Here is a 24,184-nt window from a genome sequence, read left to right on the forward strand (position 1 = left end):
TATTAGTAATAATACCAGTAACAATAATGATAATACAATAAGGGCCAAGAATTGGATATGCTATGCTCTGTGAAGTGTGACCAGTTACCAGCGTCCTTGTGGCGTCCTTAAGTATTATACTTAGTGATCTGTGAAAATTCAGCTTTTATCATAGATGCTTTTACCAGTTAGTGTTAGAAACACCTGGTAAATGTGATCTGTGATGTGTTAAGTGGTAAGTGTCCTAGTTCACAACTGTAAGACAACTGAATGGTTTTACTGCAAAGGTTTACAGTATATAAAAAAAGAAATTTAAAGGGGAACTATCAGCAGGTTAGACAAATCTAATCTGCTGATAGCCTCCTATAGCGCCCGGGCCGCTGAGGAGGAAGATATGTGTCTTACCTTCCTCCTCGACGCCGGTCCCATGCTGTTAGTTGCCGTATTCTCCAGCCAGGAGCACTGTTAGGAGCAGTGCCCCACCCCCACAGCATCATCTGTCCTGTACGCTCCATTGAGTATGAGGCTGTGGGGGCGGGGCAGTGCTCCTAACATTGACCCTGGCTGGAGATTATGGCAACTAACAGCGCAGGACTGGCGCTGAGGAGGTATGTAAGCGTAATAGGAACATAAGGTCTGGAGCGCAATAGGGACATATCAGCAGGTTAGATTCATCTAACCTGCTGATAGTTCGCCTTTAAGGCATATGATTGTATAATAATAATACTATAAATATCACGTATACAAAATATTTTTAAGTAGCTTTAAAGAGGGCAGTCATATTCTCACTGTACTTTTTCGATGACTACTTTCAATTATGTCCTGCATATGAAGAAAAAAAATCATTACATTTTTAAAAACAGTCCCATTTTTTGAATTTGACATTTGTCTCTTTACACAAAAATATGTTTTCAATCCTATTACTTATCAAAGGGATTCTAAGAGTCTATCATTTTCTGACATGGAGGCCCAGATATAGTGATCCGTCTGAAGCCAAAACTGTCTGTTTTTTCCTACAGCAACCAATCACAGCCCAGCTTTCACTTGACCAGACCTAGTTAAAGGGAATCTGTCACTAGGTTTATGCTGCCTTAAATGAGGGCAGCATAAACTAGTGACAGAAATGCTGAACAGATCGGTGAATTACTTAAATCATTTTCCTCAACTGTTCTCCTAATATGCAGGAGAATAGGATTCTTGCCACACCTCTCATCCCGCCCTACAGCTGCTGATTGACAGTTGACTGTCTATACACAGCATGGATAGATAACTGCCAATCAGGAGCTGGTGGGTGGAGTTTTTTTGCTTATCATGAGTATCCAGGACTACTGGGCTTGCTCATGCTTATAATAGTATTATTTTGGGCTCATGCTTATAATATTATTAAATTGTTACTGAACATATGAAATCCTTTTTTTAACTATTTTCAGACAAGAATATCGTTGGTGAGAGAATATGATTATCAGATAATGAACACTATGATTTACATACAGGGCCAGGAAAGAGTAGGATAGGCTGTGGTTGAGTCCATCTGTTGCTGTTTTGCTCATGATGTGTGACTGATGGGTCTGTGCTGCAACAGGTGGGCACATTTGCATGTAGCGCAAGACGTCAACTTAGATAAATACATTGGGGGACAAGAACTGAGTAAAATAATAGCCTTATTTCAGATTTCTACAGTTTTCTTTTATGTTACTGTTAAACTCATGTCTATGCATGTGTTATATAATATGGATCACATACAAATTGGTATAATTGAGATTCATTTCTCAGAGGTAAAGTATTTATAGTATATAACAATCGGCTGTGAAAAATGGTTAAAAAATAATAGATGTAAGAATATTGGAATATAATTGCTACTTGTCACTGACACTTGACTATAGTACACAGAGTGCAGTACTCTAGCGGTATGGTAAGGAGAGTGTTAGTATGGTCTGCTGCACCTAGCCATTGGAGGGTAGTGTATACTGTCATGGAACTACTGGCGGATTTAGGTCAGGGTAGGAATGGGGCAAACACAGTGGAGCTTGCACTTGTCTCCACCGAATGCCCCTGCCTACTTGCCTGTATCTGCTCTGAGTGGCTGTGAACAACTTAAGAAATAAGTGCCAACACTAAACACAGACAAGACAGACAAACAATAAAGGAGTAGTCAGTAAGCTGAGGTCACAATGAGAGGGCAGAAACATAGTCCAGAGAATAGTCAGGTCATGGAAGCCAAAGGGTCAGGAAAAGCCAGAAAACTTGCACAGCTTGCTAGATAACATAGACTTAATAGACAGCAAAGGGAAAAAACACAGGAGATGCTTTATAGGAGGACAGAGGTCCAGTCCAGGACATGATCGGACCACACGCACAAACAGACACAGGGTGAATGGAGAAATCTGATGTCAATCACCAAAGCAAAACAGAGCTAACTGTGAAGTGACCAGAGGGATCTATGCAGGGAACAGATGGGTGTGGTAAGGAAATCAATTACTGAGGTAGAAGGAGTAGGACAGCATTCAGACAAATGCAAAAACGTGTTACAAACATGTTGCATTTTTTGCTACGTATAGCACTTGCACTATAAACATAAATTTCGGTAACATGTTTTTTTTTTTTTGCTTTAGACCACTTATAAAATGGTAGACCAAAAGAACCCCTGCCCCTTATGTTTAATTTCTTAGAGATATGGGAAAATTTTACTTGATACTGGTATCCTCTGGATTGATGTAAAATATAGACTGGTGTAAACTTCCCACAGCAACCAATCATAGCTTCTCTTTCATGTTACCAGAACTAAAAGCTGAGCTGTGATTGGTTGCTGTGGGCAGTTTACACCAGTCTATATTTTACACCCTTTGATAAATCTCCCCCAAAGTCTGGATCTGTAAAATATTTATAAGACATTAAAAGGTGTTTCCAATTGGTGTTCAGGATTAAGTGGCCCAGACAATGTGTCAGTAAGTTTAATCATAGTACAAATTCACCTATGCCTTTAAATGCTACTTAAATGAAAACAAGTAAGGCTGGGTTCACACTACATTTTTTTTCATCCATTTTTTCATCCATTTTTTGCAAAAAACTGATAGAAAACTGGTGCATTTGTGTGCATCCATTTTAATCCATTTTTCATTGACTTCCATTATTAAAAAAAACTGCTCAAAACAAATCCTTTTTTTAACGTACAAAAAAACATAGCTGACCTTATTTTTGTGTACGTTAAAAAAAACAGATGCCTTTTTTAATCCATTTTGTTTTTTATAATGGAAGTCAATGGAAAAACGGGTCAAAACGGATGGTCACAAATGCACCCGTTTTTTCAAAAATGGATGAAAAAACGGATTGCAAAAATGTAGTGTGACTCCAGCCTTACTGAAGAAAGTATTAGCAACCAAGTAGTTTGCATATTCAGAAGTAACATAATTTGCTGTGTTTTCTATTATTTTTAGTATTTGTCACTTATAACAACTATTACTTTTGACCTTATGAACAGGGGTGTTGCTAAAGCTTGGAGTCAGGCTCATTTTGGAGAAGGTACTGGTCCGATTCTTCTGGATGAGGTACAGTGTACAGGAAATGAGCTGTCTATAGAAGAGTGTCACCGAAGTCTATGGGGGGAACACAACTGTGGACACAAGGAAGATGCAGGGGTCTCCTGTACACCAATTGCAGGTATCACATACATTTGCTGACCATTTCCAGTGTCATTTTGTATATAGAGCTTTCAGGTTACTGAAATTTACAAAAGTCATTGTCAGGTTTTACAAAGAGTTCAAAGACAATATTGATTTGGGAGCTTGTGCATTGTCCTTCAGAAAGTATCCTTGTAATTGAGAATAGAAAGAAACCATGAAACAATGTGCCTAGTTAGCACGGAGAAGACCTAGAGGTTGTTGGTAAAATGAGCACGCCATTACAGCAATTCTCCAAGTTGTTACCCAATAAAACTATTATATAATTTACCGAATGTTTAATCTAAGAACCTATGATAGAGTTATGATCTGTTGTGTGCACAAAGGGCTAAGAATAATATTGCCTTTCTATATATTTTTCATACAGATGGCTCTATTAGACTGGCAGGGGGTAAAGGTAACCATGAAGGTCGTCTGGAAGTGTTCCATAATTCACAGTGGGGTACCATATGTGATGATGGCTGGACGGAGCTGAATACACAAGTTGTATGCCGTCAACTGGGATATAAGTAAGTTTAGAACTGTTTAGCGTCTACCATCAACTAGAAAAGAGATATCGCAAGTAGAAATGAGAAAAGTAGGCGAAAATTCGTTTCGTGAGCTTCGCAAATTTTCGGTCAAGCTCGTGAAGATTTGTGAATCAAATCTTAATGAATTTCATTAAAACAGCCAAAACTACAGTACCTACAGTACTGGGACTATTACAGAAGGGCGAATTTGTTAAAGCATGTTGTTGTCAAAAGTGTCAAAAATCGAAAAATCTCTATTAAAAAAAAAAGTCAATCAGCCAATTTCCGCCATTCCTCTCCTCTCTGTCCCTACACTATATCGCTGTTAGTCTCTCCCTGCTCTGCTGTAACTGCCTGCTGCCATCTTGCTTTCTCCTCCACACACAGCCGACTTGCCACCTTTTTTACTGAACCTCCTTAAATAGAGGGGGAGGTGCTGACATCACAGAGGGGCCTGCAGCTGACTGGACGGGATGGTTAATCCCTTCCTCCCACCAAGTGATGCTCCAGACAGCATGTGCGGCCGCTATTTTGTTTTTCATTGCAAATTTTTCTAACAAATCAGCGTGAATTTGTTTCACTCATCTCTAATCACAAGTATATACCACAAACACAGCATGAATTTGGAAATGCATGAAGACATTGACCAACAGCACAATTTGTATTTGAGAGCCTAATACCTGATAGGGTAATAAGGGAGCACAAGTTGGGCAAAGGCCATGGCTGCATATTAAAGAAACACCAAAATAAAAGAAAAAAGAATCCCAATGTTCTGTCTTAAAAGGATTATCCAGGACTAGAAAAAGCACAGCTACAGTACTTTCATGCAAAAACATCATCACAGCTGTAGCTATGTTTTTCTAAGCCTGGACAACTCCTTTAACCTCATTTGATCTTATTTGGTTTCATATTACTGTAACTGAGAACTATATTAAGATATCTTCCCCATGGGGGGGGGGAATTTATCAAGACCAGTGTACTCATACGCCGGTCTTAAATTACGCCCCGTCCTTAACTGCCCTCCCGATTTACTAAGAGACGCACACCTCTTAGTGAATCCGGCCTCATCTGTGCCTGCCATATGGCTGGCACAGAAATCTCCACCAGCAGACAGGCGTAAATCATGATAAATGAGGGGCAGGAGGAGGCCACACCTCCTCACTGCCTTACCGTGTCCCCGAGCCCCCCGCCCGTCAGGCAAGCGGGGGATACGGCAGGCTTACATCAGGGATAAGGGGCCAATCTGCATCTGGCATCTGGCCTACGCTTTGGGCGCAACAATGATTTTGTGCCTTTGTGGCTCCCGGCATTGTAACGTCCCGCTCAATCAATCAGTGTGCTGTCCAGCCGCAGCCACTGATTGGCTGAGTAGGATGTCAGGGAGCCGGGAGCCACAGGAGCAAGCCGGAGTGCGGACTGGTAAAGTATTCACCGTCTGTCGGTGAGTTAAGGGGGACAGCGTTTACATTCTCGCAGCGAGTATGCAAGCCTATTCAATCTGACAGTACAGCAATCGCAGCGGATCTCACTTCACACTCAGCATGAAATCCGCTGCAATTTTGCTATGTGTGAAACCACCTTTAACATGTCCCTGAAAGTTTTTTTTTTTTCTTTACAATGGCCATATAAATAATTTCATCTTATGTTAGGGTACTATTACACTGAACGATAATCGGCCGAATCGGCCCTATCCAAACGATTATTGTTCCGTGTAATAAACACAACAATCAGCCGATGACAACGATCATCAGCTGATCGTCGATATAGGTTTGGACCTATAATTGTCGGGCGCTGTCCACGCATAGCTACGTGTAATAGCAGTGCGCGGCCGGTGGCTGACGATTTGCAAAGTGCATACATTACCTTTCCATGGTCCAGTGGCCAGTGATTGGCTGAGCAGCCTGGCAGCTAAGACAGGCCACTCTGAACCTGGGGAGAAGCGGACTGCAAGAAGAGCCCTGGAGCGTGGATAGGTAATGTATGCAGTTTAAGCAAGGGCTGCAAGGACATCGGCAACGATGTCCATGCAGCCCTTGTTAAACGATTAACAGGCTGTGTAATTGGCCCAGTAAATCCAGCAGATCGGCGCTCGTTTACAGTTATTATCGGGCCATGTAATAGTACCCTTAGAAACCCAATGAGATAAGTAGTCAGCATGTTTACAACAAAAAAGAAGTGCTCACTCGTGTCATTACTACTGTAATATGTATATCCACGGGTATGTCAAATATTTCCAAGATTTCGGAAGTTAAGATGATCTGTCTGGTCTTGGCATGTGGTCAAGATTGTTATTGTCCTGACTTGGCTATGTGCCTTTTTCTTTTAGATAGGCTCTTAGAGCCACTTCTTCTTTTAGCAATAGGAACATTTAGATCTAAACCCCTTGAGCTCGTGATGTATTCGATGTGCTATGTAATTATCTTGCCATTGTAATAAAAGGCCAGGTAAATTTGAGTAAGGCAGCGTATGTCAGCTTGAACTTTTCATTTCCCTTCTCTTGATGCAGCAGGCTGGAGCTAGGAATGATTCAGTTTTACACACATTAGAGAATCACATGAGGATGGGGAACGCACAGATGACCTTTGTGCATTTATCACTGTCAGGGCTAGGAGGCCACTACACATCAATGGCAAATAACATTGTTACTTATAGTAAAATCGTCTCCTTGTTCACAACTTAAAGTGAATGTACCATTATAGGTAATCAATTTTTTTTCACTACCTTGTTGGAGCCAGATAACTCGGTGGCGCAGTAGTTTTTTTTACAACACTGCCCAGTTCCCACGCTCAACGCCGTTTTCTTCTTGTGCACCGGCCCTCTCTATGCACTGCAGGCGGGCCTGGCGCCCACCAGTGTAATAATATCCAATGGTCAATTTTGAGAGGGGATCAAGAGATAGCTGAACAATGTTATCAGGTTGGGCAACTATTAGAAAGTGTGTCATAAATGAGAAGTGGAGAGAGATATATGTTAAAGTGTCACTGTCGTTTCACAAAACTTTTGACATGTCACCGAGACATGTCAAAATTGTTCAGTGTTCATACCCGTACCTATCGGGATTTAGAGCCGGGAGAAGACCGATCTAAGTGCATCCCTCTCCCGGCTCTGTGTCACGTGATCAGTTGGACTTCTAATTGAGCTCCATGGAGTCCGACTGATAAGTCCGACTGATCAAGTAACACAGAACAGGGAAAGGACAACGCTTAGTGCGGTCTTCTCCCGGCTCTAACTCCCGATTGGTACGGGTCTGAACACTGGACTGACCAAAACGATGACATGTCAAATGTTTTGTAAAACAACAGTGACACTTTAAGCTTTCTCACTCAGCGTTGTACAGCTTTAACATATTACCCCTTCCATTCTTTCCTGACAGGATTATGGCATGTCCCAAATGTCACACTCCATTAACAGATCTTTGGCATGGAGTTTGGACTTGCCAGTTCCCTGTGACGTATTGGGATCAAATAATTTCCTACATTGACGGCCTGTATAAAGTTGCATTAAATCTCTATGACATGTCAAAAGTTTCTTTTATAACGACAGGTATACTTTAAGTTTTACTTTATAGCATGGAACGCCACTTTGTTATAAAGATCTACCTGTGACTACATGGCTTTAAACCCATATCATATTGTATCTTTGCTCTGTAATTTGTCGTTGAAGTTTATTTTATATATATTTTATATATATTTTTAAAAAATTGAGCATGGCCGCATCACTGCCTAGAGGGTATGTTGTTATACTGGGGGTGCTGGGCCCACCTCCAGTGCATAGAGCGGAAAAAAGCACAAAAACATGCAATTAAGATCTCTGCGCTGGTGCCGACAAGGTGGTGGAAAGAAAAAAAAACACTACTCCTTTTGCTTTAAAACAAGTTAAGGCTATGTTCACACTACAAATATGTCCGGTCGCATATTTTCGCGGCTGGACATATACGTGTTAAACTCCGGCCGGGGATTTACGCAAGTTGCGGCCGGCTACGTACGGTCCGCGAACTTTCGCCCGAAGTCTACTTACGCTTCCCGAGCGCCCTACGTAGCGATCTGACAGCGGTCTTTTACTTGGAGATCTTCGGCTAGCCCCGGACACCCCACAGAACCTTTTGGATCGGCGATTAAAAGTGCAAAAATGAAGAAATCCCCACTACATACAGGACCGCATGTTACGCTACGGGCGTAAGTTACGGCATTTTCGTTCTCAAACAATGGTCTGGTTCATTTTTTACGGCGCCGCGTACGATCCTGGCGTAAGTTCTCACGTAGTGTGAAATGTGCAGCCGTACATCGTATACTTTACATTATACGCAAACTACGTAAGTCTCGCCTGCTTATTCACGGAACGCGCTACGGCCGGAAACTTACGTAGTGAGAACATAGCCTAAACTTGCAAGGCCAAACTTTGATTTCATGTTAACTGCTTATTCTGCTTCTAAATCTAAGCACCAGTGCCGAATGAAAAATGTTAACACTGATTTGCTGAAGACATCTGCTGCTTAAGAGTAAGATTAGGCATCTCGTATTGTTACACCAAGTGTCAGTGCATGACACGGAGAGAGATTCTTGTAAAACAGAGCATGAAACAAAAGGAAGAGTCATTACTTAACAGTGCAGACATAAGCGGGTGTAAAGGTCTTACACCACATGTTTTAGAGGGCCACACCACCCACGATGGCCACTTGCGTATTCATCTTGAACAATGATACTTTCATGCTTATATTTATGTTCATAGAGCCCCCACTCAAAGGTCTTTGCATTCTAGCAGCTTGCGTTATCTTGTCCCATGAATGTATACACTGTCTGTGAAAGTGAATATTATGTCTACAACACATTAGGAATTTTCCCTCGTCTTCCTCCAAAAGTGGTCGTTCTAGATGTCATTCACCAGACTGAAGCATTCTTGGAAGGGAATGTGAACTGTATATAGCCATTGATAATGAGAAAATATATATATTATGATATTGTAATGCTGTTAAATAAAGATAATGGAGAAGCTCTGGAAATGTTCTTGCTATTGGAAGATATTTTATGGTAATGGACTTCCATTATGCATCCATGCTGTACATTAGGATGGAATAAAATTGAAGGAGTGGAATGTTTTGTAGCAGCACAAAGGATTTCAGGAAATGAGTGCTAATGACATGGAATCAGTAGTGTAGGGTAATGTGAGGGAAGGGGGTGGACAAGTGGACAATGATACATTCAATGGCACATAATAAGAGGGGAAGGAGTCTTAAAGGAGGATTGTGATACCAGTACTTACCATAAAAAAGGACCATGAAATAAGGCTGGGTTCACACTATGTTTTTTTCACCCGTTTTCATCCATGAGCACTGACCTGTACCATGCCATTTAGGGCCCTATTACACGGGACGATTATCGTGCAGAAAATCATTATATAGTTTTTATTTAAATGATGATCGCCCTGTGTAATTGCAGGCAATGATTGAAAAATTGTTCATGTGTCGCTGGTCATTGATTTAGATCTGACCCTAAAATCAATGGGAATCGTTCGCTTATTGTTCACTGTAATTCCGCCCTCGTTCACTAATCGTTCATTGTAATCCTGAATTGTTTCTTTTGCTTTGATCAGATGGAGGAAACAATGGTAGTAACGATCGTTGTAATTATGGTAAGTGACAACTATCACTGGGTTCACACTACGTATATTTCAGTCAGTATTGTGGTCCTCATATTGCAACCAAAACCAGGAGTGGATTAAAAACACAGAAAGGATCTGTTCACACAATGGTGAAATTGAGTGGATGGCCGCCATATAACAGTAAATAACGGCCATTATTTCAATATAACAGTCGTTGTTCTAAAATAACAGCAAATATTTGCCATTATATGGCGGCCATCCACTCAATTTCAACATTGTGTGAACAGATCCTTTCTGTGTTTTTAATCCACTCCTGGTTTTGGTTGCAATACTGACTGAAATATACTGACTGAAATATACGTAGTGTGAACCCAGCTCATGGTGCGTTTACACAGACAGATTTATCTGACAGATTTTTAAAGCCAAAGCCAGGAATGGAGTTAAAAAGAGGAGAAATCTCAGTCTTTCCTTTATGACCTATTCCCTGTTTATAGCCTCTTCCTGGCTTTGGCTTTAAAGATCTGTCAGATAAATCTGTCTGTGTAAATGCAACATTATTCTATGTAATATGGTGAACAATTTCAGGTTAACGATAAACAATCTTTTATCGTTTATTGATCGTTTATTGGTTATTGTTAAAAATCGCTTCACCTAGTAGGACCTTTAGGCTGGGTTTACACTACACTTTTTTCATCCATTTTTACAAGTAAAGGGTGGAAAACGGATGGAAAATGGATTAGAGATGAGCGAACCGGGTTCGGGTTCGAGTCGATCCGAACCTGAACGTTCGGCATTTGATTAGCTGGGGCTGCTGAAGTTGGATAAAGCTCTAAGGTTGTCTGGAAAACATGGATACAGCCAATGACTATATCCATGTTTTCCACATAGCCTTAGGGCTTTATCCAACTTCAGCAGCCACCGCTAATCAAATGCCAAAAGTTCTGGTTCGGATCGACTCGAGCATGCTCCAGGTTCACTCATCTCTAAAATGGATGCATTTATGTGCATCCGTTTTGATCCATTTTTCTATTGACTTCTATCACAAACAAAAACCCTTTTTATCCCTCTTCTTTTTTTTTTTTTTTTTTTTTATAACGTAAGTCAATTGAAAAACGGACCAAATTTACACCTGGTGTAAAATGCCCACAGCAACCAATCACAGCTCAGCTTTCAGCTCTAGTAAAATATAAGAGGAGCTGTGATTGGTTACTCTGGGCAGTTTACACCAGGTGTATATTTACACCCTTTCATAAATTTCCCCTTATGTGTATATACACTCCGGACAGGATTCCATAGACGACAACGTAACGTATATTTTCGTATTAATCACAGCCGTTGTTGCAATCGGCAACAACGGCTGTACTTTTACGAAAATATGCATTATGTGAACGTGTATGAGAGGGAATTATTGCGCAATGCATAATAGTTTTCTGGCATACAAATGTTTTACATTTAGGTACAAACCTCATTGTAAAATGGTAGACTAAAAGAATCCTTACACCCCCATGTGTTTACTTTCTTAGATATGGGAAGATTTTACTGGATAATGATTTTGAAGAGAGCACTGGTGTCATCTGGATGGATGATGTCACCTGTACAGGCAAAGAGCCCACAGTCACTCAGTGCACCAGGCTAGACTGGGGGAAGCATGACTGCAGCCACCAGGAGGACATTCACTTATTGTGTTATCCGGATACTGATCAGCACCGGGCATTATCTGGTAAGTAACATAAAACTTTGTTTTTTTAATGATTATTTATTGGTGTCAAGTAATGTTGAGCAAGCATGCAGCTCGAATAACTGATGGCCAAACTATTCTTCGGCCGTTGGTTATAGCTCTATAACATAAAAAAAAATAAAAAAAAAAATTGTTCTTTTTTTTGGTATTATTTGTTCCTTCAGGGGACAATTAAACAAAATATAAAAAAATTAGAACATAAAAAGTAATAGCTTTATGCTAAACACATAAAAATGAGGCGGGATATGCAGGGAATGCAGGCAATTGCAAGTATTCCCTTTCCCTGCATTTACTTATAATGTGTTTTACATAAAACTTTGTTCATTCAAACTTTTGTCTATTTCGTTTAAACATTGTTGGAATTAACGAAATATGCAAAAAAAAAAAAGAAAAAAAAAAAGGAATCATTGGAAAGACTAAGTTGTAATTGAAGTGTATGGCCAGGTTGTCGGTCCGCTGTATTATTTCATGGCTCCCGTTAATCAAGCAGCACAATATTGTTTGTGCTATTTTGACTTACAGGAGGGCAGACCTGTTTTCATGCTATTTTTCCCTTTACACAGGCCCAGATGTACATTAAAGGAGAAGTCCGTTGAAAATTTTTATTGCCCTCCAAAAGTTATACAAATCACCAATATACACTTATTACGGGAAATGCTTATAAAGTGTTTTTTTTTCTCTGCACTTACTACTGTCTCAAGGCTTCACTTCCTGAATAACATAGTGGTGTCACTTCCAGGATAAAATGGTGATGTCACTTCCTGGATAACATGGTGATGTCACTTCCTGGATAAAATGGTGATGTCACTTCCTGGATAACATGGTGATGTCACGACCCGACTCCCAGAGCTGTGCGGGCTGTGGCTGCTGGAGAGGATGATGGCAGGGGGACTCTGAGGGACACAGGGCACTGGAGGGACACTGAGCATCCCCCTGCCATCATCCTCTCCAGCAGCCACAGCCCGCACAGCTCTGGGAGTCGGGTCGTGAGATCACCATGTTATCCAGGAAGTGACATCACCATGTTATCCAGGAAGTGACATCACCATGTTATCCAGGAAGTGGCATCACCATTTTATCCAGGAAGTGACATCACCTTGTTATCCAGGAAGTGAAGCCTTGATGCAGTAGTAAGTGCAGGGAAAAAAAGCACTTTATGTGCATTTCTTGTAATTAGTGTATATTGGTGATTTGTATAACTTTTGGGGGGGCAATACAATACTTTAATAAAAATTATCGCCGGACATACTCACCGCATCTCGTGTCGACTCCCGTCCGCCATCTTGTGACAATGATGTCATCTTCGGGTGGACGGCCGAACCGCTCCATCCGTCCCTCATGCCGGCCCCCCTCTGCCGCGTCATCAGCTGCTCAGCCGCGATTGACGTGGCAGAGGGGGGCTGGGATGAGGGACGGCTGCAGCGGTTCGGCCGGCCACCCGAAGATGACATCATTGTCACGAGATGGCGGACGGGAGTCGACACGAGATGCGGTGAGTATAATACAACTTTGTAATGGGTGTTATTTTGTGAATAATTGTTTAGCAACGCACTACCCCTTTAATTACTATCTTTGTAACTGCTGCCTAAAAGTATATCCACTGATACAGAAGGAGAGGTCTGTTATCACGAGGGTTCACATCATTAGCTTCAAGATGCTTTTATTAATATTAGGTAAAACCTCATTAGAGATGTTTGTACTTCTATGACATACGTTTCATTATCTAGCGGTAAAGAATAGGATTGTTCCCGTGGTCTATGCCTTGTTTTCTTCCTGCTTCATTTTCTTTCTACTCAAGCTGAAATAAAATCACTTTGGCTGCCAAGATACTGGTGCTACTTAAATTTCTTTTACAGTGCAAGGTGGCAACCAGCCAGAAACACAATGAATGGCAACATTAAAATGTCACCTTTAATATTCCTAGGCTCACCAGAAACTAATATATGACAATTTATAATCACCCTGTCCCAGATGGTAAGAGAGGAATAATTCAGAATCTGCAAGCTTATGCACAAGGCAAAAGGAGCTAAGCTTTTTTCTGTCATATACTAAAATCTATTGTTCGTCTTCTTATTAATGTCTTCAGGATGTATTTATCTATCTACTTATCCATCTTTATCTAGCCAATCTTTTATATTGATCTATCCATGTACCTGGGCACCTGAATACCAAAACTAAATAATAGGATAGCTTAAAGAGGTATTCCACTCAAACATAACTTTTTATGTGTTGCTGCCCATGGTGAGACTAACAATTCCTTCCATATCTGTTATTATCTATTCAGTCTCCTTCCCCTAGTTCTGAGCTGCTGCTTTCTGCTGAAGACACAAAAATCTGTGAGAGCTTTCTCTCCGTCTCCCCCTCCTCCCGTTCCTGTGTACTGCGCCGTTCTATTTCCAGGCACCGGCTGGGGGTGAAGCACTGGAGGTGGGCTGGCCCACCCCTAGTGGGAGAAAACCCCACCCCTCTATGATGCAGCTCCATTGATTCTAATGGAGCCGCATCATAGAGAGCGAGGGTTTCCTCCCACTGTGGTTGGGCCGGCCTGCCTCGAGTGCTTCACCCCCGGCCGGTACCCGGGAATAGAATGGTGCCGTACGCGGGAACTGGGCCGCAGTTCCCTGTGCTGCCGCCATTCTATCAATGTCAAAATCTTAAAGGTACATTACCTTTAAAAAGAAACCGTTGAAAGCGTAACTGTCATGATGTCTGCTGACTAGAGATGAGTGAACCTGGAGCATGCTCGAGTCGATCCGAACCCAAACTTTCGGCATTTGATTAGTTGTGGCTGCTGAACTTGGATAAAGCCCTAAGGCTATGTGGAAAATATGGATATAGTCATTGGCTGTATCCATGTTTTCCAGAAAACCTTAGAGCTTTATCCAAGTTCAGCAGCCCCAGCTAATCAAATGCTGAACGTTCGGTCGGATCGACTCGAACCCGAACCCGGTTCGCTCATCTCCACTGCTGACCCGATCGGCGTATGATCCATTCTTCCGCTGGAAGTTGGGATATCCATAGATACAACCATGCCGGGTCAGTTCCATGCACAAGCCCTATTGTATATGGGGCTCTCACACAGTACCGACCCTGCATGGTAGTATCCATAAATACCCAAACTTCTGCCGGCAGCAAGGATTTCACGCCGATCCGGTCAGCATACATCATGACAAGTACACTTTAAATAGAGGAAAATAATTAGCCGCGTTTCATTGTAAGCACATAATACACACATCTCCTTTGTGATTTGATGATGTAGTGTGAAGAGTAAAGACACGCGGTAATTTAGCCTCAAGTGCTGACACAATGAATCATTTTGGTATTTCATTTTATCATTCTATTAACAAATCCCAGGTCTGGTTTTCTTTAAATAATGCAAAAATGTGAAACCAGGAGGCTTCATTCTATTGAACGGAGAAGCAGAAATATGTAACATATGGAGCATAGATGTAATCAAATAATGATTTGTAACTTTCATTTGGCAAGTGTCCATATGTACGGATGTAAATTCCTTAGGCGTAATTGTTTGCATATATTATCGTTTTTACATTTTATGATTATGTACAGTAATGTTTTTCAGGTCACCTCATGGTCTCCAATTGTTGATGATTTAATAATCACTATAAGGGTCCTATTACACTATTAAACTAGTGATTTAAATGCTGAACCGATCGATGTATGGCTTTGTTCACACAACGTCAAAAATAGAGAAAAGGCGGCCGATTTTGCTATTTAAAAAAAGCCTCTGTTTTTACGGCGATTTAACTGACTGCAATGGCAATGCATTAAAGTCAATGGGAAGACGGACGTCCAATGCACACAGTGTATTGAATAACGGACGTTTTTACCGTGGATGTCAAAATAATGAACATGATCATTATTTTCGGACGTCTTTTGCCAACAGCGGACGTTTTTTTTATTAGTTGTTCACACAGTTTTTCTTTTGTCACCGTTCTTTCTCAGTTTTTACTATTAAAAATAATGGACTTTTAAGTTAAGCCGCATCCAAAGGCCATTTAGTAACCCAAACTAGAATAATGTGCCAACAGCCGTCATTGCACTAAGGCCTTATTCACACGTTCAGTAATATTTTCTAGTCCTGAAACAACCCGCTAAAAATTACAGATTGTCTTTATTATGCCCAAGGGTTAAATACCATTCTTGCCCCAAGGTAAAACATAACTTTTAATAAAACTGATTAAAATATACAAATGAGTGGTTGTGTATATACAGTGTTAGTCTAAAATAGACACATACTGGTACACCTATCATGAATGACTACAGTGTATCATTAACTCAGTATATTCCCTATAATTGTCTATTGCTGGGATAGAGCGTACTGTGTAATATAGTCAAATATCTCAGCTATGTTCCACTACAAGTGGATGCTGAGCGGCACACATATAGCAGTTACTTCACTGTCTATATGTGTGATTGTTAGACTTAGAATTTATATGCTTGCGGACCAACTTTGATAAAGTCGGAGTATGCCGACGAAACTAGTCAACAAGGAGGCTATGGCTATTTTAGACTAGACACATATTGAGCAGTACACCTATTCAGTCCTCTATGTAAAAGTGCGTAGAGTGTTGCTAACACCATAAGGCTGAGTTCACACTACGTACTGTATATTTCAGTCAGTATTGTGGTCCTCATATTGCAACCAAAACCAGGAGTGGATTAAAAACACAGAAAGGATCTGTTCACACAATGTTGAAATTGAGTGGATGGCCGCCATTTAATGGCAAATATTTGCTGTTATTTTAAAACAACGGCTGTTGTATTGAAATAATGGCCGTTATTTACTGTTATACGGCGGCCATCCACTCAATTTCAACATTGTGTGAACAGATCCTTTCTGTGTTTTTAATCCACTCCTGGTTTTGGTTGCAATATGAGGACCACAATACTGACTGAAATATACGTAGTGTGAACCCAGCCTTATACAGGGGACTGCGTCACAATAGGTCGTTACCGCAATAGCTATCTAACGGCATAGCCCGCCCGCATAGGGCAATTACCGCACGCAGCTAACGGCGGTTTATGTACAATATCCCACGCAAGTACCATAGCTGAGACTTATCGCTGAATCTTAGTCTATTGCCCTCAAACACTGAGTGGTATATTACGCGGTTGTGGCAACTTACTTGCGATACAGCTACATGGTCTTGCGCTACAGTGCTTATACAGTGTATCATATACTTGGATGCCTTTATAGCAGGATTACATAAATAATATCAGTCCGATGACAGCAATGGACTAATTCATACGGTGATCATAGCATCGGCACTGACATCCAGGTGTCATTACCAATACACCCAAATGAATTATTATACTAAGACATTAGAGACTGAGTCGCCAAGCTATTGTTAACCCACCTGCGGGTCCGCAAGCATATAAATTCTAAGTCTAACAATCACACATATAGACAGTGAAGTAACTGCTATATGTGTGCCGCTCAGCATCCACTTGTAGTGGAACATAGCTGAGATATTTGACTTTATTACACAGTACGCTCTATCCCAGCAATAGACAATTATAGGGAATATACTGTGTTAATGATACACTGTAGTCATTCATGATAGGTGTACCAGTATGTGTCTATTTTAGACTAACACTGTATATACACAACCACTCATTTGTATATTTTAATCAGTTTCATTAAAAGTTATGTTTTACCTTGGGGCAAGAATGGTATTTAGCCCTCGGGCATAATAAAGACTTAAGTAATACCTCCGCAAGGTTGGGATCGTAGACCCCAAAAATTACAGATTGGACATCCGTAGTACATCCGTATTACATCTGTATTGCATCCGTATTTCCGTAAATCCGTTTTTACTACTGACTGCTTTATACAAGTTAATAAAGTTGAGTAGGTTAAAAAAAATAGCACCAGTTTGCCCAACCCCTAAAATAAGTCACATGATCGCTTGTCAGGCTGTGGTTGCTTAGAAACAGAACCTTGTGACCTATGAGTCATCTGTATTTTTTTTACTGGAATATGGAAATTGGGATGCCAAACATGTTGCAATCCGTAAACAATCCGTAAACAACTGATTTCAATGAGAGGATCCATAAAAAAAAATCAGGGTCCGCACTGGGTCCGCACTAGGACATGTCCTTTTTTTTTTATTTTCATCCGTTTCATCTACTGATGTGTGAATAGACCAATAGACATCAATGTGCACCAACTTGGATACGGAAATACGGATCCGTATATTACAAGACGTGTGAATAAGGCCTAAATGGAAGCCAGGCTGCTAAAAGGCATCCGTTATTTAAGACCCAAAATGACGGATGTAATTTTAAACCAAACTGAAAAAAACGTTGTGTGAACATAGCCTATTACTTACAGAAAAGTCTAATTTTCTTATTTAAGTTATTTCATGTATCCAGTTTACTCTACTGGATGGTAATTCCAGCTTCTTCTTGCCTGTATAAGTATAAAAATCAACCTGAACATCTCCCATTGACTCAGCATAAACTAGTGACAGAAATGCTGAACAGATCAATGTATTACTTATATCATTCTGTTCAGCCGTTCTCCTAATATGCAGTAGAATGATATTCTTGCCCCGCCCCTCTCCCCGCCCCGCCCTCCAGCTGCTGAGTGACAGTTGACTGCCTATACGCAGCATGGATAGATAACTGCCAATCAGCAGCTGGTGGGCAGAGTTTTCTGCTTCTCATGAATATCCAGGGCTACTGGGCTCATGCACATAATGGAGAGGACTACTTATTATCCATGTTATTCAGGAGGATATCTCCGGATAAGCTGCACAGAATAATGTAAGTGATACATCATTCTATTCAGCTTCTCTGTCACTACTTTATGCTACCCTTAGATAGGACACCATAAACCTATTGACAGAGTCTCTTTAAAAAGCGTTCTGTAACTAAAATCCCAAACCAACCTACATTAACAAGGAATTACAATCCTTTCTCCTTTTTCGCAATCATCTTGGGGTATAATTAATAGACGTTGAAACATTTAGATCTTTGCATGAACAGTTTAAGAAGAGATTTTCTGTTAGTTAAGGGACCAAAAGGCATATGGAAAGAGGACAGCTGGTCCAGAAATGATTGACACTCAGTCATCAGACCCAGGAGATTTACAGACGGCCAATTTTCTGCCTGACCGACGATTTATCGTATCCTCCAATTACGTCAAGTAAAATATGCTCGAAACTTGCCACCAAATGGGACCTTGTCTATACCGTAATCACATACAGCTCTATAAATATTTCTACTAGAATCCAATACGGACTATATGTAGTCTGAGATTGACTACATGGCGACAACGCGTTTCACACCTGTTAGTGTTAGATTGTTAATCTGTTTAAATTAAAGTGTACATCACAGGGCTGGAATTCTTCACGATATTCTGCTATAGATGATATTCCCTTATAGAAGGGAAAAGTAGGTGTGGTCGTCTTCAAGAACAGCTGCTGGTGATTTGATAGACTCATATCATGCCGAATTGTGCAGCTGGTTTCGGAAAATGAAATTCTATTCCAGTCCATCCCTTTTTACAGATAGGATCTGCAAATGTTCGGTTATTGCAAGTGAACACTACCACTGGCTTGGCAACAGTATGAATGACTTTTCTTTCTTGGGGAATAACAAGGGCAATAATTAACTGTGACCTTGATAAATAAACTTGACTTACGTCTAAGTGACCCAAAAACATCATTGTGACAAAAATATGCTAACTGTCTGAGATGACAGGAACCATCTGTGCTGACGGAACCAACAGACTATTGTATTTCTACTTGGTTCATTGCAGGTCATTTCAAATTAAGGCTTTAATATTTTAGAAATATTTTACATTAACATTGGGTTATTAAAGGGGATACCTGCCTCAGACAACAATAGATGCATACAGCCATGGTCAGCCTTAACTATGTAGGATCCGTGTATCTGCACAGGACACCTGCTGCCAGACTGTAGACTGCTCTAACCAGCAGGCCGCAGTGGTATCATTTGGCTGGTCTCTATGAGATCAGTGATCTGTTTCTCTTACGGCTTTACTAGGCATTGCTTCCACCTAGCCAGAATCCTGCTCCACATTGATGAGGGGCAATACCCCGAAACAGCTGTCTGTGGATAGATATCTGGTCTTGGTTTTTTCCTAGTCATTACATTGACTTATAGGGCAACTTAATATGGTGGTTTTGGTGGTTTCCTTACAAGAGCCACCCCTTAGTTTGGTCCTTCCTGGAGGGATATCTGGCTAGTCCTGTGTTTAAAGACTCTTAAATGAGGCTTCACAGGCTCCTTTTTTTGCATATTCATGTTTCCCAGGGAGCAATGCACATAGGATTTCACTGAATTGAGTGCTTCAACCGGCAGTGTTATCCTTGGCTGGTCTCCCTAAGATCAGTGATCTGTTTCTCTTAAGACTGTAGAGGAAGGTAAGTGCAGGGTGAGGGCAATTTACTATACACACTGCCATCAAGCCTCAATGCATGTTGACAATGAAGCTAAGAGCAGTGCACATCAAAAGGAGCATGGCATGAACACATTGTTGCTACAGATGAGCAAAGCAGACTGAAATTTGTTTTGCGAGCATTGCAAATTTTGGTTTACATTTATTAAGATTCACAAAACGAATCTTAAAGAGTATGTACCACCCGGTACATCCTCTTTAACCTGAAGCCACGGATCGATCGGCACCGGCACGGCAAGCCGCTGTGCACGGAAACCGGGCGGCGGTCCGAAAAACGGACTGCTGCATCGGCTTCCCGGGTGGTACATCCTCTTTAACGAATTTCATTAAAATAGCCAAAACCAAACTGAACTTTTTGCAAAGTTCGTAATGAATCTGGTTCGTAATGGTTCGGTTCGCTCATCCCTACTTTTTCCTAAAGGTATGCTACACAAAAATGGCAGAAACCCAACACACCCATAATTTTCTGCTTTACAGCCGTATTGGCTGCAGGAATGTGACATACACCGCCTGGTGTCCGGCAGTATAACACAGTCTGTTGCTATCAACATAGCCCAATACTGATCAAAATACTGTGTGTGAACCCAGCCTACAGGGGATATACTACTACCAAAAACATATGGAACTTGTGATCTTTATGGGAATGTAAAATACCAAACAGATAATATCTGGTTTGCTATGCCATATAAAAACTAGAATGTTAAGACTGCTGCTAGATCCCAGCTGCTCTATCTAGGGCAGCCAGGATAAAGTGTGACTAACAAGAAACGGCCGTCGCTGATGGGTGTTATGGCGTCCTCTCTGTTACCTGTATGTTTGTACACCTGGTTTCACACCTGGATGAAATAAATAAATATTTTCACCTAGCTAAAGATGAGTGCCATATCTTTGCTCTCAGAGTCTTTATAGCCGTATTACACGTAACGATTATCGTTTAAAGATTCGCTTTAACAAATGATTGCTAGTGAAAATTTGTGATTTTGTACTGAACGATTCTGAGGTTTTTACATTGGGGATTACTGTTATGAACAATATTTTTTACATACTGTAGTTTAACCGTCGCTAATCGTTCATCAGGACAACCCACACAACATGTTTTATTGGCGAACAACTTATTACACAAACAGATATGCAAACGATCGGCGATCTACCAACAATAATTTTTCAACATGTTGAAAAACAAAAACGAACAATTTTTTGTTTGTCGTTTTGTCGTTGGGTGTTATTACACAGACAGATTATTGCTAATTTTCGACCATTATAGCAAATTTTTAAACGATAATCGCTCCGTGTAATGGGGCCTTATACGTACTGCTGCTAGATCCCACTCATGGGCGGATTAACTTTACCATGGGCCCCGGGCTGTTCACCAAGCTTGGGCCCCCCCCAACCCACTGTAACTATGGCGGCACTAGCTTTAGTCTTTTTCTTCCATAATGCAGCCTGTAAAGGACCTGTGGTGACATCATTGTCACATGATAAGTTCCTTCAGTATGTTCTCTAATGTTACTGCATTGTCTCCTGGCTGCAGTTTTGCCCTGATTTGTACAAAATTGCGATAAAAAGCAGTTCACGGCTGAACTGTAGTCTGGAGACAATACACCACTGAAAGTAAGTCGGTTTGGGGGGCTCAGGGGCTCAGGGCCCCGGGCTACCGCCCAAAACTGACCTATTATATTTTGCTACTGATCCCAAGTTTTTTTTTTTTTTTTTTACAAATAAGCAGTTACTCCCCCGATTTATTCCTCCTTCTACAGAGATTTGAGCTGAAGCCACCTTGCTGTCTGTCTGACTCACTACAAAATACACATCTTTTTGGAGATCATGATTTAAGTTGGTCTAAGTTTATTGGTTATTAGTGAAGAGTGAATAGTGAAATATTCGAATATTCGATATTCTCCCCGATATTCGACTATTCGATCGAATATTCGATCCCATTAAAGTCTATGGGAACAAGTATTCTTTAATTGAAAAACATCTATTCGACCACTTGGAGGTCACCAAGTCCACAATGACACCTCAGGAAATGATGCCAACACCACTGGAATGCAACTGGGACAGTAGGGGAAGCATCTAACACCCCAAAATCGCAGATAATAAAGTCACAAGTCGATGTTATACAGGTGACTTACCTGATTATTAAAGGGTGTATGAATATTTTATAGGTAAAGCTGGACGGCTGTATTATGTAGCATGTAGCACTTATTAAACAGAGTGCCTTATAGTAGCACAGCAGCCTTCCTGTGCCACCCTGTGTATTTATGTATGAGGTAGCAGCACGTAGCAGTGGAGGAATACACGTACTACTCTTTTTTTTAGATCTACCAGTCTAGCATGTATCAGCAGCACAAAGCACTTGGTGAGCAGAGTGCTTACACTACCCTGTGTATTTATGTATGATGTAGCAGCACGTAGCACTGGATGAACACACGTATATATGTAATTGGGTCATGTGACTATGCCGTGCAATCATTGTTATTCTCGTTTCTCGCGATGCTATGTACACCAAGGGGCTGTGGCAGCCTCCCTGCATGTTGACTGGCTAAAAAATCAGGGAAAAAACAGGGAGGAAGGCGGATTTGAACGCTCATCGAATATTTCTCAAATATTTGGCAAACTATTCGATAATATTCGTTTCGATCGAATACCTTACTATTCGATCGAATATCTATTCGATCGAACAGTATTCGCTCATCACTACTGGTTATTTGTCGATTGTCAATAGAACCTATCCCTTTTCTGTCCCATGAAAGATGAGAATATGAAAAGGCATTTATGAGGTTTAGCACATTTAAAATAGTCCTTTTAATGCACTGCACAGCCTCTACTTGTGTCCCTTTGTCTTTATCTCACAACTGCCCTTCTTCCAGGTCCTCCTCTGAGGTTGATGGATGGCGAAACAAAGAAAGAGGGGCGTGTGGAGATTTATCTCAATGGCCAGTGGGGGACAATCTGTGATGATGGATGGACCGATAAGGACGCGTCTGTTGTGTGTCGGCAACTTGGCTACAAGTAAGTCCAGTAAGGCAAATGGAGTACTTACAAGACAGGCAGTATATTTTCAGAAGGCAGCAGGAGGTTTTCAAGTGTCTGGAATTTGTACATTAATAAACATAAATTACTATATACATGGAATAGTAGAAACCATTTCCAAGACTGCAAGCTATATTCGGAAAATAGACTTCTAAATCTGCATATTGTGAGCATTACAATATATAAATCTGGCATCAAACAAAAATGTTTGCATCCTTCAGTGCATAAATATGGGGTATACTTGCTTTGATTATATCTCTATGTGAATATAAGGACTGTTTAACTGCATTTATTTTTAGAACTTAAAAGAGAAGTCCGGCAGATTATAAAAGCCAGCAGTCGGCAGGGGCAGGGGGGAAACTGAATTGTACTAACTTACCTCTCCCGTGACCAGCGACACTGGCCGCAAAACCCCCACATGAAGCTCCTGAAAAGGCCTATCCTGGCTGATGGACTGGCCGCTTAGCCAATCAGTGACTGGAGCGGCGTCCCGCCCCAGTCACTGTCTGGCTGAGCGGCCAATCCGACAGCCAGGTCATAACATGTCAGTTTTGGAGATCCCGGTGCCCGGCAGGGGTCTTGCAGCCGCCCCCACCGCTTACTGCAGGCACGGGGGGAGGTAATTTACTGCTTGTAATCAATTTCTCTCTGCTGGCTGCCGGATTCTATAATCGGCGACTTCGTCTTTAAAGTACATTTTATACTACTGTATGAATAACGTGAATTTTCAAGGAATATACATACCATAGTAGTGATGAGCGAATACTGTTCGATCGAATAGATATTCGATCGAATAATGAGATATTCGAATTTTTCGATATTCGTACGAATATTCGATAAATATTCGATAAGCGTTCGAATCCCCACAGCTTCCGGTTTCACCCTCCGAATGGTCAAATAGAAGTTTTTCACTAATCGAATACTTGTTCCCATAGACTTTAATGGGATAGAATATTCGATCGAATATTCGAATATTCGAATATTCGCGGGATATTCGTACGAATATGGAATATTCCAATATCTCACTATTCGCTCATCACTATACCATAGACAATGAAGGTCTTAGTAACTGATTTTTTATTTGTAAGAATTTACATTATCTGTATTATCTGCTCATTTGGGTTTAATCTTAATTTTTCCTTGGGGGTTTTAGTGGCTTTGGAACCAATATCCAGTTTTTCATAGATTTATGGCCTCAACT

General features: G+C 40.9%; 1 protein-coding gene across 1 annotated transcript in view; it reads left to right on the forward strand.

The window, feature by feature from the left end:
* The window catches only part of PRSS12 (serine protease 12), a 110,452-nt gene that overhangs the window by 44,391 nt on the left and 41,877 nt on the right, over positions 1–24,184 (forward strand). Inside the window, exons 6-9 of the mRNA XM_069978452.1 lie at positions 3,458–3,636; positions 4,024–4,165; positions 11,287–11,483; positions 22,821–22,962. Of these exons, the coding sequence (XP_069834553.1) occupies positions 3,458–3,636; positions 4,024–4,165; positions 11,287–11,483; positions 22,821–22,962 (660 nt within the window). The remainder of the gene's footprint in view (positions 1–3,457; positions 3,637–4,023; positions 4,166–11,286; positions 11,484–22,820; positions 22,963–24,184) is intronic.

Source organism: Dendropsophus ebraccatus, chromosome 7 (genome assembly GCF_027789765.1).
Source record: "Dendropsophus ebraccatus isolate aDenEbr1 chromosome 7, aDenEbr1.pat, whole genome shotgun sequence".
Classification (NCBI taxonomy): Eukaryota; Metazoa; Chordata; class Amphibia; order Anura; family Hylidae; genus Dendropsophus; species Dendropsophus ebraccatus.